This window comes from Pollachius pollachius (assembly GCF_949987615.1).
Source record: "Pollachius pollachius genome assembly, chromosome: 9".
In the NCBI taxonomy this organism is placed as follows: domain Eukaryota; kingdom Metazoa; phylum Chordata; class Actinopteri; order Gadiformes; family Gadidae; genus Pollachius; species Pollachius pollachius.
The window spans coordinates 23412035-23428043 of record NC_136942.1 but is presented as its reverse complement, the minus strand read 5'-3'; the positions used below and the strand labels follow the sequence as shown (position 1 = coordinate 23428043).

Sequence of the window (16009 nt, the reverse complement as noted above, 5' to 3'; positions counted from 1 at the left end):
CTTCATTTTTATTACATATTACTAAGACTATTAATAATGGTTTTATTCTTTTTACACACACACACACACACACACACACACACACACACACACACACACAGACACACACACAGCCTGATGTTAATTCCTTCATGAAGAGAGGTATCCAGGAGCCTATACAGGGTATTGTGGCCTCACACCACAGAGCCCTTCCTGCTCTGCCTGCTGCGTCAGACACCATGCTGCGCTCCGGTGAGGTGGCGTGGGCTGCTGTATGCGTTGCGGAGGATAACAGATACTAATGGTGGGGCTTCATTTCTCCCCAAGCTCTGTGCATTCACCGAGGTCCCTGACACACGGCAATCAACTCTCCTCCCTATGCTCTCCTCCCACAGGCCCTCTTCACTCTCCTGTTCTCCCATCCTCCCTCCTCCCTCCCATCCTCCCCTCCTCCCTCCTATCCTCCCCTCCTACCTCCTCCCTCCTCTCTCCCATCCTCCCCTCCTCCTCTCCCATCCTCCCTATCTCTCTCCCCTCCTCCCTCCTCTCTCCCCTCCTCCCCTCCCTCTCCCTCCTCCTCCTCCTGACTCAGCCCCAGGCTCAGTAGCGGCAGGCTGAAAGGAGGAGAAATCAGACAGCACGTCTCCCCCTCAGAGGGCACCCAGCCACCAGACGTTATGTAAGGCACCCTTGTGTGTCTGAGTTGCAGCATGTGCATGCAAAAGCATGCGGTGGGTCTGAGAGGAGCTTGAGTGTGTGTGTGTGTGTGTGTGTGTGTGTGTGTGTGTGTGTGTGTGTGTGTGTCTGTGTGTGTGTGTCTGTGTGTGTGTGTCTGTGTGTGTGTGTCTGTGTGTGTGTGTCATACAGTGGCAGAATACAAATGAGGAAGGTAGCTAGGAGCTGAGAGAAAAGTCTGGATATGGATTCAGGGTTCAGCCAGTTTGGCAGACGGATGGTGCTTTTGTGTGTTCCTCTATTCGTGTTCCTGTGTGCGTGCGTGTGTGTGTGAACCTTTGTGCGTTTGCGTGTGTTCCTCTGTGCGTGTGTTTGTGTCCCTGTGTATTCCTCTTTGTGTTTGTGTACGTGCGTATGTTCCTGTGTGTGTGTGTGTGTGTGTGTGTGTGTGTGTGTGTGTGTGTGTGTGTGTGTGTTGCAAGGATTGCATAACCACAGAACAAGGAGGCCTGAAACACTGTAGAAACAAACTACCACTGCTGCTGTTCACCAGCTGTTTCTATCTCCATGTGGGAAGAGACCGACGGAGCCCAGTCAGACAGACTGCGACAAGATTCTGTCAAACTACCCGCTCAGAGCAGGCCTGCTTTGAACAGCCCTTATTTCTAACATCACATAGACCAGTTGGAGAGCACTGCAAACCTTCCAGAACATTGGTGACCCTTAAGAGTCCAGTATGTGATGTTTGGAACATTCTTGTGGTGACTCTAATGTTGTACTGTACATTGATTGGTGCGGTCTGTGAGTGTGGTCTGTGAGAATTGTACGCGACTGTTGATTGTGTTTATTTTTTATCATGGTGCTGCCACCTGGCCATCTTGGCCAGGTCATTCTCGTAAAAGAGATTTTAATCTCAACGATTGATTGATTGACTCACCTCGCCCTTGGTCTCCACGGGTTCATCTTTGAAATCGGGGTTCCCCTGTATCGACAACACAGCAAAGGACTCATTAAAGTGTGCAGTGCTTTGCAGTTAGTGATTTACATTAAAATGTGTGCTATTAATTGCCCAAAAACGTTATGTTTTGCCAAAAGTTGTAGGCTTGTAGCTTGCAATTTCTACTTGGTGTTTTCTCCTTGACAACTACTGAAGTCCAAACACTTAATTATCTAAACATTGTTTTTATCACTGAACTTTCGGCCGTGCTGATTTGGAAGGTCAGTAGGTAAAGCAGGTTATTTTCTTATAGATATAGTCCTTGCAGGGCAAAGTTGTGAGCACCCATAAGCCGATGGTTTGATTCCCTTGACATATCATGCCAAATTGATTGTAACAGACATATTCTCGACTCAATGCTATAGCCGTGGCGATGAGGCAGAAGGGGCCTTTATCGCTGACAGCCCAATGGGGGACGGAGGTCATTCTGAAGCGTTAATGCTAGACTGTCTTCAGCAGCCTGACATCCCTGCTGCCTGTTTAACATCTGAACCCATGGAAACCCAACTCCTGAATGGAGACTCTAGCAAATGAATGGTGCTTCATAAAGATGTGAATACTGCCACCTACTGCAACCACACTTACTTTATTATAGTTCAGCTGACATTAAATTAATGTTGAATGTTTTATGGAGGGCAAGTTTAACCAAAATACTTTTTATGTGTTTATTTGTCCTACATGATCGTCAACAAAGTAATCAATGCTATTTAAATATGATTACTAAAATCTGACTGTAATTTAGAGAAAGGAAATCCTATGTTTGTGCCAGTCTCCCCAGAACACAATGTGCACGCTCCACTGTGCTCAGAACGCAGGCGTCGGTTCCCGACCAAGAGACAGCCGAGGCGCGGTGTGTGTTGACGTTTGGAGCTCTGTCTGTCTGGGATATCTGTGTGTCGAGCTCTGTCTGGGCGGTGTGTGTGTGGAGCCCTGTCTGGGCGGTGTGTGTGTGGAGCTCTGTCTGGGCGGTGTGTGTGTGGAGCTCTGTCTGGGTGGTGTGTGTGTAGAAATTAAGCTTCTTGGACGCGTATAACGCTAATAATAAGTGTCCATGGATGTGCGGATGTGTGTGTTGAGTGTGGATGTGTGTGGATTGTGGATGCGTGGGTGGATGTGTGTGTGGATGTGTGTGTGTTGATGTGTGTGTGGATGTGTGTTTATGAATGTGTGTGTGGATGTGTGTGTCTATGTCTGTGTGTGTGTGTTGATGTGTGTGTGGATGTGTGTGTGGATGTGTGTGTCTATGTATGTGTGTGTGGATGTGTGTGTGGATGTGTGGGTGTGTGGGTGGATGGTGTGTGGCTGTTTGCGGATGTACGTGGTGCTCATTCTGGATGGCCGTTGATTTGTTGAATTCCAGCTGAAACACTTGACTTTACTTCCTATTTAAAATAATTAAAAAACAATAAAAAGAGATCTACACATTAAACTGAACATTTGTTTTAAAAAAACTCATCAAATCAATGTCAGGATTAAAATATCATATTTACGCTTACTTATAGAAATATTTGTGTTTCGTATGTGCAAACACTAGACGCCACTCCTCGGACCATAAGGACAAATACAAAAGACGGTGTGTTCTGTGGACTACACACACACACACACACACACACACACACACACACACACACACACACACACACACACACACACACACACACACACACACACACACACACACACACACACACATATAAACACACACAAACACTCATTACCTCAGCAGCAAGGTAGTTCCCTGTTGCCAAGTGTTTAAAACGGAAGAGGCTGTTCCACTGTCCAGCTCCTCCACGACACGGGTCATAATGCACTACCTGTATGGAGGAACAGGGATAATGTACTACCTTATGGGACAAACAGAGGAATAAAGAACTACCTGCATGGGAGGAACAGGGTGATAATGAAATACAGGCTTGGAAGAAACAGGGGTCTTAATGTACAGGAATGTCTGATGCCTCATTCTGCAGAGAGTAACACTAGCATCACAATCAGCAGACTAGTAAGAATGCAAGGTAGCTAGAAGTATGGAAAGGGAAATTATGGTATTATTTTACACTTAATACAACAGGGAAATCTAAGTCAATAGTATTAAGACAACATTTAAAACAACCATGCATTCATTTCCCAATTTGACCCCCATACACGATTACCAAATAAGTGTTGGATAAACATTCTGAAACAGAACTATTCTGTTGTTGATGAAGACATTGAGAGGCGTTTGTTGAGGCGGTGGTGTAGCGTAGTGTCTGAGAGGTGTTGGGTGTAGCCTGGGTGCAGTGTTGGTCTGTGTACCTCTATCTCCCAGAGGGCTTTGGAGCTGGTGGCAGAGGTGGCGGACTGACGTAGGGTGGTGCGAAGAAAGACGTGCTGCTTCTTCTTGTACTCGTCCCCCGTGAGGAACTTCTCCTGCTCGGCGTGGAACAGCCTCACCACGTCTCCCTGAGACCACAGCACGACTCAACAACGTGTTCAACGCCTGCTCTGATGCGTGATATGGAGCAGCAGTGTGCTCCGTTTAGAGCACACTTTACTGAGTGGGGCCACAGTGGGGAGGGTTTAGAGATGTGGACATAGTGGTGGCCTGCAGAAAGCTCTGGGATAAAAGATATTCACTGGAACTGCACAATCACAAAATGATAATAAAAAAGATGCAGATAACCAACGTTATGTCTCTGAATCCTATGGCTACTTTGCATTCTCTTAAGTTGTTGAATTAGGTCGTGCAGCACTAGAAAGTTTTTGAATTGTATGCTTCGATTGTTCTCAGCCTCTTTAGACTGTGATATGATGTATATTTACGTTTACGTGTTTATATTTATGATTTAAGAATGCTTAGCTGGAAGAATCTAAGTCTGAGCCAGGGGGAGTATTCGTGCCCACCCAGAAGGCCCCTCAATAAGTGTGTGAAACAGCTTGTTTGCGCTAAAACTTTATTTCTGTATCAGTGTGACGTCAGACTGTGCAGTGGGTGGAGCTAAAGTGCAGAAGTCCCGCCTCCCGGCTACCCGCAATGTTCACAACTTCTCGGGGTTGAATTTGCGGACACAGACGCAAAGCGTTCGACCAATCGCAACAGAGTGGGCGTGCTGACCAATCACAGCAGACTGCTACTCGGGAGGGGGGCCTTAAAGGGACAGGATACAAGACGGAACGCTTTTGTAAGACGCCGATTTGGTTTTGCAGAAATTAATGGTGTAAGAATAATGAGGGGTATTTTTAACATGCAGTCATATTACCCTATTCTAGTAGTACCCCCAATGCAATTACCAACCCTAAAAAAGCACGATATGGGATCTTTAATAACATGAGGATGGCAGGGTGCAGTACCACTTACCCCCTTCAGGACGTCCTCTCTGTAATCGCTGAACTTCATGAACAAGGCCACTTTCCAGCTGGTGTTACAGTTGACGGCATTAACCTAGGGGACACACGCAGAGGACACAATGAAGAGAAGACAGGGATTATTATGGGCTGGATCTTGGATTCTCAACTGGTGGGACGCGACCCTCAGTGGGTCAGAAGGGCCTTTAGTGTGGGTCAGACCATATGCCAAGCCTCAATTCAGGTTGTTGTTTCAATGCTTACTGTTTCATTGAGCGGAGAACCTCTTGGGGCAGCTCTTTGTTTGCTTGATGTTTTTAACAATACATTAAGGCATTGTTGATTAATGCAATATTGGTAAAATACTATATATATTTTTGGCCTGGGACTTAGTGACTAATGACACACAGGGGTCCTGAGACCAGTTGAGAACCGGTGAACTAAGGAGGAGCAGGATCTGGTCGCATACAAGACAAAAAAGAATGGGTTACGAGTTATGTTTTGAAAATTAATTTTGATTGGAATAATGATAAATGATGAGGAAAATAAGCCATTAACAATATAAAACAATGAGGTTGTCATGACAGTGAAAGATTAGACACAACTATTTAAGTCAGGCGCCGAAGCTTAGAGTGGTAATGTGGAAGATCTTCATGTGACTAGATCTCTGTTTAGACACTACCTAAGGCCACATGAGGTAACATGGTGACGAGCCTAGGGCCCGTGATGAAAGCCCTGTCGTATGCTGATGTTACCAAGTGGGTGACGCCGGCTTCACCCATGAGCTCTATGGGAACAACTAATGCCTATCGCCAAAGAGAACCACACAAAATCTTTAAAATACCGCAACATTTTATAAATGCATCCATCTTATTAGTAAAAAATTGTATGCATTATATGTTTTCCAACCCGGTCTTTGTCGACAATGCTGATTCAGGTATTTTGTGTTCATAGCCGGTCCAGGCCTACCTCCTTGTAGCCGGGGTTGTCCAGCAGCTCGATGTTGCTGGCGTGGAGGGGTTGTCCTGCGTTAACTGGCATCAACACCACCTTGTCTCCAACCACCACCTGCCCTCAAAGCACAGAACCTTTTACACCCATGGAAGGAGCTGGACATCATTGCAACACTTTGAACTCACAACAATGTGCCCATGCAAAGAGATCTATCTACCTTATGCATACTACCAACAACACAACAAACTGCATCTCTCAGTGCTTCACTCAGTGCCTTGGTGGGAGGACCTGTTGGGACACCCCAAGGTGTTCAAACAGGTCTGTTAATACAACGTGAGTCAAAGCCAAGACAGGACCAGCCAGTGGTGTTGCTGCATCGCAGCTTCTCCCTCCTTCTGTCCACCAATCGGAATACTCTCTCGGCCATTCATAAAGCATCCATGCAGCCACAAACAAGCATAGCGCAGCTCTAAATGTTGAGCCAATCCATTCCACACTATAGTAAATGTAATGAAAACTTAGCTAGAAGGAATTACAGTTAATGGTTCTCACGAAAGCCTAAACAACTGCATGCAACAAAAAAACATGCTTTCAAAATTCTAATGTCTATGTCAGAGAAAACACAAAAAACACATGCACACACAAGAGCAATACCTTAATTAAAAGGAAGCTAAAGCAAAAGAGAAGGACAAAAATCACAAATGTTAATAGGGCAGGAAAAACTAAACTAAACTGTGCTGTATGTATAAACCGAAACACTTTATTTCCAACGGTGGGGGAGGGGATTGAACATTGGTTCCAGATTAAAAGTTATTTCTTGTAGGACACTTTCAGACGGCAAAGATGTGATTTAATGGAGCATTATCATAGGAAGACATGCATGATCTCAGGGAGACAATGGGGGAACAGGATTCCTACACAGAAGATTACCCATTGTGGTCCAAAGACTCACAGGTCAGCCTCTAAAGCCTTGACTAGAGTAACATCTCCCAGGTCTATTTTGTAAAACTGGGTTGAAACAATGAATTAAAAAAGGCAGAACCAATCTAAAGTCTTCAGGGTGTTTATAACGGGGTGGTATATATAACAGGGACAATCACAAGTCATGTGTGCTTGTAAAAACTCCTGTACCAGCATGTCTTTGTTAGCCTGAACCAGCCCAATCTCACAAGCTCGTGTTTCATTTGGCTCCCCTCCCATACAAAAACATGACTGCCCGGTATGAGAAAGGCCGACCAATCACCTTTTCTCTAAAAGGAGGCGGGATGAAAACGATGACGTGCAGGAGCGCAGTTAGAGGCATTTCAACAACAAAGATGGCTTCTGCTGATGTAGAACCGTTGGTTTATTCCGCTATCGAGACAGTGTTCAACGAACTTGACAGTAGATTTTCACTAAAAGAAGAGCAAACAACCACACTTAAACCTTAGCTTCGTGGCTCAGTGCTACGTCACCAGTACCCTTGCTCTGATTGGTTGTATGCCTATTCAATGGCCTCCAGAGGCATTGTGGTCTGCGCCCCTTGGTGATGCCCCTTGGAAATCTAAAGCCAACTGAAAGGTTCAGACTGACTGACGTCTGCGATCCGTCTCCGATGCTAAGCTACATCTTTGTAGTTCTGGGTTAAAGATATGTCGCCAGAAATCATTTATGTCACTAGTTTTCTTGACTGGGCCTCATTCAATTAAAAATAATCCAATCATTGAATATGTGTTTATATTATTATTGTTATTATGTTGTAGTAGTAGGAGTAGCATTTTACCACCAGTGTCCAACCTTTATGGCTCCAGAAAAATGTGTCCCAGAGCCCGTCCAGATTTAGTGTACGTTCCAGGCAGTGATGGTCTCCCCTGGGACCCCCGGTACCTACGTTGTCGCCCTCGCTGCGGAGCTTCCAGAAGGGCTGGATGTAGAACCAGGAGCCCTCGTTGCCGGCCGGGTCCAGGGACACCCGCATGGCGTTCTTCTCCAGCAGCGCCGGGAGCCGCTTGTTCACAGTCAGGTACTTGTTGGACTTGATGTGCAGCAGCTGAAAAACACCAGAGTTACCTTACAATACCAGTTACAACACCAGGAACCTTACAATACCAGTTACAACACCAGGAACCTTACAATACCAGTTACAACACCAGGAACCTTACAATACCAGTAACAACACCAGAGTTACCTTACAATACCAGTTACAACACCAGGAACCTTACAATAACAGTTACAACACCAGGAACCTTACAATACCAGCAACAACACAAGAGTTACCTTACAATACCAGTTACAACACAAGGAACCTTACAATACCAGTCACAACACCAGGAACCTTACAATACCAGTTACGACACCAGGAACCTTACAATACCAGTTACGACACCAGGAACCTTACAATACCAGTTACGACACCAGGAACCTTACAATACCAGTTACGACACCAGGAACCTTACAATACCAGTTACAACACCAGGAACCTTACAATACCAGTTACAACACCAGGAACCTTACAATACCAGTTACAAAACCAAGAACCTTACAATACCAGTTACAATACCAGGAACCTTACAATACCAGGTACAACACCAGGAATAAACTTACAATACCAGTTACAACACCAGGAACCTTACAACACCAGTTACAACACCAGAAACCAGTGACCATACAATACCAGTTACAACACCAGGGACCTTACAATACCAGTTACAACACCAGGAACCAATGACCATACAATACCAGTTACAACACCAGGGACCTTACAATACCAGTTACAACACCAGAACCTTACAATACCAGCTACAACACCAGGAACCTTACAATACCAGTTACAACACCAGCGACCTTACAATATCCGTTACAACACCAGGCACCAGTGACCTTTCCATACCAGTTACAACACCAGGAACCTTAAGTTCACCAGTTTACTTTAAATACAAGGGACCAGTTCACTTTAAATACCAGGGACCAGTTCACTTTGAATACCAGGGACCAGTTCACTTTAAATACCAGGGACCAGTTCACTTTAAATACCAGGGATCAGTACACTTAGTGTAATACCAGGGACCAGTTCACTTTAAATACCAGGGACCAGCACACTTTAAATACCAGGGACCAGTTCACTTTAATCAGTCCAAGGTTGGTTGTTTTTTCAAGGTTTCATTTATCCAAGAGATATAAGTAGAATGTCTTTTAAAAGGGTTTTATCAACGCTGTACACTTGAACATCATACCATCAACTACTTTGTGGTGTAACGATGGAACTGATTACACTCTTTATGACAACACATCAGAGTTGGACATTCTGAGCATCAGATGTCACCAGCTACTGACCGGATTAGATACTGCTCATGAACATATTATCATTGTGCATTTGAGGTCCTTCCCTGCAAAATATTGACATAGAAGGCATCTTTCCTACAAAAGCCTTGTGTGTCATATATGTATTACTAAACCTGCTCTATGATATGACATTTCATACTTTCATAGGGAAAATTCTTGGATATCAATAACATACTTCACTCTTGTAAAATTAATATCAATATTATGGTGGTGTTTTGCCTTGTGACTGAAATGTTTAAATCTCCTTCATGTATTCTGCCGACCGCGGACAGCCTAATGTACTGTAACTCTATACATAAGAAAGCATACGTTGTTTAAAGGCAGGTAGTGTTTTTCTTTTAAATGTGCAGCAGTACATCTAGATGTCAAGCTTTGGCTTGGAGAGACACAACCTTGGTCAACAGAAACACAAAAGGAGTTAAAGTGGAGGAGACTGACATGTTTGAGGTAATAGTATCTGAACCTGAACAAGTACCTGAACAACACTACTGTATTTAACCACTTCCCCCAGGAGCTTCTTGTTCTCCGAATCATTCTGCTTCTGCTCCAGCTCTGCTGCATGCTGGGTAATGGAACAACATTATTTTTTTCAAATCAACATTGAAGAACACTTCTTGTATTAAAAGGTGTAATTGTGAAGTGTTTTCAGGGCGGTGTGACACCTGTAGCTTCTTGAAGAGCTCTCCCTGTGTGTTGGTGTTTCCTTGCTTCCCCTGCTTGGCCTTCCAGAACTGCTTCTGAGCCGAGTACCTGTTCATGGGACACACCTTGAAGAGGCAGTCTGGGGAGAGAAGGCCATGTGTCATTGGCTGTGTCAACGTGTCCTCGGAGCCACAAAGGGCCTCACATGAATCATAAAGGAAGGCAACAAAGAGAAGCATGAAACGGTAACAAGCAACCACCCATATTCTACCTTAGGAAAATTAAAGTGATCATACATATCATCATAATTTGTCAATGACACCTTTATTATAGTGTATAGAGTGGTATTCTTTGGTTTGAAACGTTGTAACACGTCCAATATGTCCATCAACGTAATAATCAATGCATTTTTTTCCCTTTTACTAAAATAAGTCTGTGTCCTAGAGAAACAGGAGTAAAATCCTATTTTTTTTCCAGTCTCCCCAAAACTCGATGGACGTTCCTCTCTGCTGAAAGCAGATGAGTCTTGGCGGCGGGGGGGTGCACCATACGAGGAGGACACACATGAAAGAGTTCCTAGAAGGACTAGAAGGTTGCACACATGAGAGGAACCTCACTTTGGTAGAACAATGGTCACCGTTGGACACTTTTGGTGTCCAACGGTGACCTATGGCGGCGTGTGTATATACTCCTTCCATTGGAGTGTGTACGCAATCATTTGACTAAGAGGGCGTACATGCACGCCCACACACACACACACACACACACACACACACCTCTGAATTTCTTGGGTGGGTTGGCCAGGTCTCCGGCCTCTGGTTGGACCACACAACGGTCGTCCACCAACCTGGAGAGAAGAGAAACACTTAGAATACTTCACCTCCCACTTCAACACACGGTGGAACTGGGTCCTTCCTGTTGAACACGAAGACACTTCTCCGGGCCGGAGTCTCGGCTGACCACCAACAAAATAATATTCTTTCAAATATGAAAAAAAAAGAGAAAACTAAGGCCAGGGATGTAGTACACCAGACATGGTACAAAACATTGTCCCTATAAATAAAGAGCTCTTAGACCTCTCTCATCGGGAGGGGGTCTCTAGAGGCCCTGGGGAGGGGGTCTCTCTTCTTTTTGGAGGATATCAACGAGACACCCAGGCATATGCGTGGATTTCCAGGCTAGATATATCAACAGATTTATTTTGTTCAGCTGTGCAACAAATATTTTTTGCCTTTTCAATCTTGACGAAATTTGTAGTGCTGTGTGTAGCCACACGTTTGGCCCTTCTGAACTTAAACACGCAGTTAATTTCCTTTCCTAGCTCCTCTTGTTTATGTTGTTAGCTTAGCCATGTCATGTCACGTTGTCAACATTGGGTACATGGAGCAGAACATAGTGGGTCATGTGTCCGATGCTTTTTGGAAACGCTTTCTTCATAAAACGTGTCAGACATCAGTTTTTTGTATACATGTTATTCATTAGTAAGCTACGTGGGTATGGCATCTTTCAGAATGTTCCCTTACCCGCATTAAAGAGAAAAAAAAGAGTGCATCCTCATTGTACCCAGCACTTCTGAAAATGCCCTTCCGAAAGCGTCTCTGTCCCCAGCACCTTTTAAACAAACTGACGCCCATGCACCCAGGATCATCTTTCTTTGCTTTTTTGCTGCAGTCTTCACTTTTTGTTCAAAATGATTTGTTCAAATGCATGTATAATAACAACCCCCCCCCCGTAGCTCCACCTAACATGACTCCCTCAGAAGTAAGTTGATTTAAAGATTTTTCTCCATAAACCAAATTATTTCTGAAATAAGACAATATAAATAAAGCCTGGGTTGATTCAGCAGTGGGGGGATTTTTTTGTATTCCTCAAACGTTCAATCACCTGGAACAGGTTCACATCCATGGTGACTGCTTTAGTTGGGAACGTTTATGAGAAGATCTGCAGTGGTTGTTCAGTTTAAAGGCTAGCGCTGAAGCTAATGTAGCAGTGAGCATTAGAAGGGTTTGACCTCTGAGTGGTACGTGGATCTGAGACGGGAAGCCTTGTCACTACAGGAAGACATGGGAGCTTCTGTGTACATGATAACTACACACTGGCATCTGCTTGATAAGGTTTCCACCACTCAGGCATTTTGGACTGTCCCCCACAAGACCAGCAACTGTTACAAACACAGGGTTCAAGGAGCCGGGAACCAGAGAGAATTCACATGGTACACGTCTATTGTACAATTTATGCTAGCCATGGATGTGATCCAGCTATGTTAAATAGTAAAGACGTAAACCTTAATGTTCTGCACCAACTGAAAGCCTCATGGTGACTGGAAGTCGTGTATCGAACAGGTTCTCATAGCCGTGTAGCACTAGAGTATGCTTTGCACATGCCTCCTGAAACCACCGAAACAAACAACTAAAACAGTAGAAGACGAGAGGCATATTATGGTTTCGTTAGCTGTTCTTGTTAGTTCTTTGGTATTAAAATCAATCTCAATAACTCAATCGTGTTTTTCATGAACAAGAACCACACAGGTACTTTCACAGAGACAAGCTTAACTCTTTACTATGTGACAATTGGTCAGCTGTGTCACAAAGAAACCAATACAGCCAGTGTTGGAGCACGGCAGTGGGACATGCATGGGCCATTCTATTCATTAGGCAAAAAACAAGGAGGTGACTCATCACACAATCTCCCCAATTCATACGCAGCTGGAAGGCGTCAGAATGCTTCTCCCTTCCTTGTGTGCCATGGCGCCCGCAGGACCTTAGACCCCTCACGGGCTGAGAAACCTATCAGTCAGCAACACTAGGATCCAATAGGAAGTACCACTGAGTGTGAAACTCCTAAACAGGAAGGCAAACAGGAAAGGCAGGTAGAAGTCATTTAAGCTCATAAATAATTAACCACACATTCTCACATCTCAGCCAAGACGGAGAAAAGAGAAAAAAATAACAGACATGATCTTGGTTTGTTTTCACCTGAAAACCAGCAGCCCTCAAACAGGAACAGAGTTAAACATAAACTAACTGCAAGTCATTACCCCACAAAACACTGTGAGAAGGCTAAATATAGATATGAGGCATTTGTCAATAGATCAAAACCAATCATAGTTTTGAAATGCTTTACTTACTTTCATGCTTGGAGGATGTCAGGCTATCAATCTGTCTATAAAACAATCGACCTGTCAGCCAGCAAATACTTATTTATTGGCTGCACCGTTAAATATTTGTCCAATTTGAAAAATAGTGTTGTTTGCTTATATAATTTATTTTGTTTCATTATGTGTGAATGTTTCATCTCTATGTAGTTGATAGGATTATAAAAGGTAATCAGGAAGCATGTTATTCATTTGGCTAGACATTACTTCCATAGAATTGTTAACCCATCATTCCCCATTCGCATATCCACATCATAATATCAAAAACAAACACAATATAATATCTGCATATCCTGACCATACATGTATAAGGAGTGTGCTTGTTCCCTTAGAAAAGCAAACCCGAAGTGTTCACAGCTCAAGACGCGCAGATTTGACATTATCCTAAGCAAACATGGGCTATGTGCAGTGTGTGGGCAGCCGAGGTTGCATTACACTGTGCTGATAGAAGCTTAAGCAGGGTAGTATGTTGTCGCTTGGTGCTAAATACTATCTGTTCTCCGTCAGGGTTTGTGAGCCCTTGTAGGCTTTAGCCACCAGTCGGCCCCGATAAAGGTTCCTTTAAAGTCCTACATATCAAACATCATCAGCTCATCAATGGCTGGTGATACGATAAGGAAGCCTCACATGGAGCTGCCCACATGCAGCGAGGTGCTATGCACTTAGCATTTTAAAACCTGTGTGGCCTCGCTGGCTTGAAAACATTGGCATCAGCCCTGTGTTGCAATCCTGTTGTATAAGTTTTTTTCCACAGAACAAGTCCAGCAGTTCATGTCTACTCATGCTACTACTAGAGAATTGTGCCGGCTTTAGAGCAGACAACTATGACAGGACTGGCTGGAATAGGGTCGCGCAGTTTGAATAAAAGCCAACAAGATCTCCGGCTCTCTGATGACCAGCGGGCAGGGCGCCACGACCTTGTTCCACCTTGGACCTGGTTCCACCTTGCACTGTCTGAGGCCACAGAACCGTTCTGAAGGGAGAACTGAGAAGACAGTCACCTTGGCCATGTCTGATTAACTTAGCTTAGTTAGTGCATGTTAAAAAAGGGATGACACACCTTGTGTTTAAAGGCTTCGATTTTGCATAAAGGATTTAACTTAATGACATGTAATGGCCTACTTTCTCTGAGTGATCTCATATGATAAACAATAAACTAACAGATACATATTCATATCTACTATTAGAATTCACGTGAAGTGTGTGTGAGAGTGTTTGTTATTTTATATTGAAAGTGAAATAAAAAATAAGTAAAAGGTTTTGAACAGGCTATTGATCATGACCCCTCCTGTGGGCAGCAGATGACCTTTTTTCCCATTAGAAGACGAGCTGAAGAGTTGTCAAACACCACTTAACTTTACTCTCCGGGTGGGAGTCATAAGTGACTCAAACCCCAAATGATTTGCATTCCTGCGTCATTTGCTTCCCAGTGTAACCGCAGAGCACTTCCTAACAGTTACCAGTGGAACTGCAGAGCACTAACCGTTTGGTAGAAGGTCTTGACAGGGCCTTGCCAGAACCTTTTTGAGCAGTTGCCCCCTGAGCAAACCACGACAGGCCATATATCTCTTATTATAATAATATTATACTATACTATGGCGGGTGTATATACATATATATCTATCCATCCATATATACACTCGCCAGTATAGTTTAATAATATGAAATAGTCCGAGGATAAAGCAGCCGACCTCTCGGTGTAAAGTGGTCGCTGTAGGACCTACCCCAGAGTGCTGATGAAGCCATGCACCGAGCCCTCGGCGTACAGAGACACGATGTCTCCGATGTGGAGGAAGCTGGACCTGTGTTCCGACATGGCACAGTTCATTGAAGACTTTCCATTTAACTGGGCAGTCCAGATTTTGGTGAGGCAGCCCACGAGTTAAGCCGTCTCCAGTTTGGTAGTCCTCCTTCTAAAACGTATTTTGACAGTATATCCCGCATGCATACATGGAGACCCGACCCGTCCTGCTCCCGGACGGCGGCGTGGAGGGCAACACAAAGGGGGGTGTAGTTTGATCAGAACGCGTTGTTTTGGACTGGTTCTACTTCGTGTTCTACTCGCAGCTCTTCCTGTATGTCAGGGGGAGGAGACTGCTTGTCAGGCTTCACGACACACACAAGTCAGTCAGGAAGCTTTATTCACTTTATTCTGCATTCAACTATTTTTGTGGATAACCTTTCTAACTTGAGCGAATTGTGTGTGTGTGTGTGTGTGTGTGTGTGTGTGTGTGTTGGGGGGGTCTACGCGCGTCCGTGTGTGTGTGTGTGTTGGGGGGTCTATGCGTGTGCGTGTGTGTATGTGCGTGTGTGTTGGGGGAGCTCTACGCGTGTGCACGCGTGCCGTGTGTGTGCGTTAGTGCGCGTTTGTATGTGTGTGCGTTTCCGCGTGCGTGTGTGTGTGCGTGTGCTGCGGATGAACCGGAGTAGTGCATGACAGGATGTAGGATCTAGTAAATAGGTCTAATAACCAAATATGGAAACCCCACCGGCACCATGTTACTGCTGTCTGTGATCCAACAGCGACACCATCTCAACACGTTAAAGATCACGACGATCTGAAAGGGGAGAAGAGAGTGGCAACGTGAAAGTTAAGGATGGTGTGATAATTGTATCATTTTTGGTTTGATGACATGTTATAGTTCTATGATTATAACTTCAAGACAATACAGGATAAAATAGATATTATACCACCATGTTTAATAGTGTCGTGTTAAGGCCATAGGGCTGTATGTTGGGGGCAGGGCCGGCACTAAGCATAGGCGAGCTAGGGCTGAGAAAGCGTTGGGGGCGACAAAGGCGTTGGGGGCGCCCCCTGGTGGCGGCCTTAATTAATTAATTAATTAATTAATTAATTTTAATGAAACAAGCGAAATAAAACATGCTGTCCAAACACGTTTCGAAATGTAACGGAGAATGGGGGGAACGGGGTTACCACAGCAATTTAATTGTTATTGAAACCGTCA

At 44.4% G+C, this 16009-nt stretch overlaps 1 protein-coding gene across 2 annotated transcripts in view; it reads right to left on the bottom strand.

Moving 5' to 3' along the window:
* The window catches only part of itpr2 (inositol 1,4,5-trisphosphate receptor, type 2), a 71715-nt gene extending 56604 nt beyond the window's left edge, over window positions 1–15111 (bottom strand). Inside the window, exons 1-10 of one of the 2 annotated variants that reach the window (XM_079743465.1) lie at window positions 14768–15111; window positions 10666–10736; window positions 9910–10028; window positions 9723–9809; window positions 7797–7955; window positions 5942–6040; window positions 4986–5069; window positions 3944–4090; window positions 3361–3465; window positions 1592–1636 (exon numbers count right to left, since the gene is read on the bottom strand). In XM_079743465.1, coding sequence (XP_079599591.1) covers window positions 1592–1636; window positions 3361–3465; window positions 3944–4090; window positions 4986–5069; window positions 5942–6040; window positions 7797–7955; window positions 9723–9809; window positions 9910–10028; window positions 10666–10736; window positions 14768–14871 — 1020 coding nt within the window. In that variant the 5' untranslated portion in view covers window positions 14872–15111. The remainder of the gene's footprint in view (window positions 1–1591; window positions 1637–3360; window positions 3466–3943; window positions 4091–4985; window positions 5070–5941; window positions 6041–7796; window positions 7956–9722; window positions 9810–9909; window positions 10029–10665; window positions 10737–14767) is intronic. The other variant, XM_079743466.1, reaches the window with a different exon arrangement.
* Between the last annotated feature and the right edge of the window lie 898 nt (window positions 15112–16009).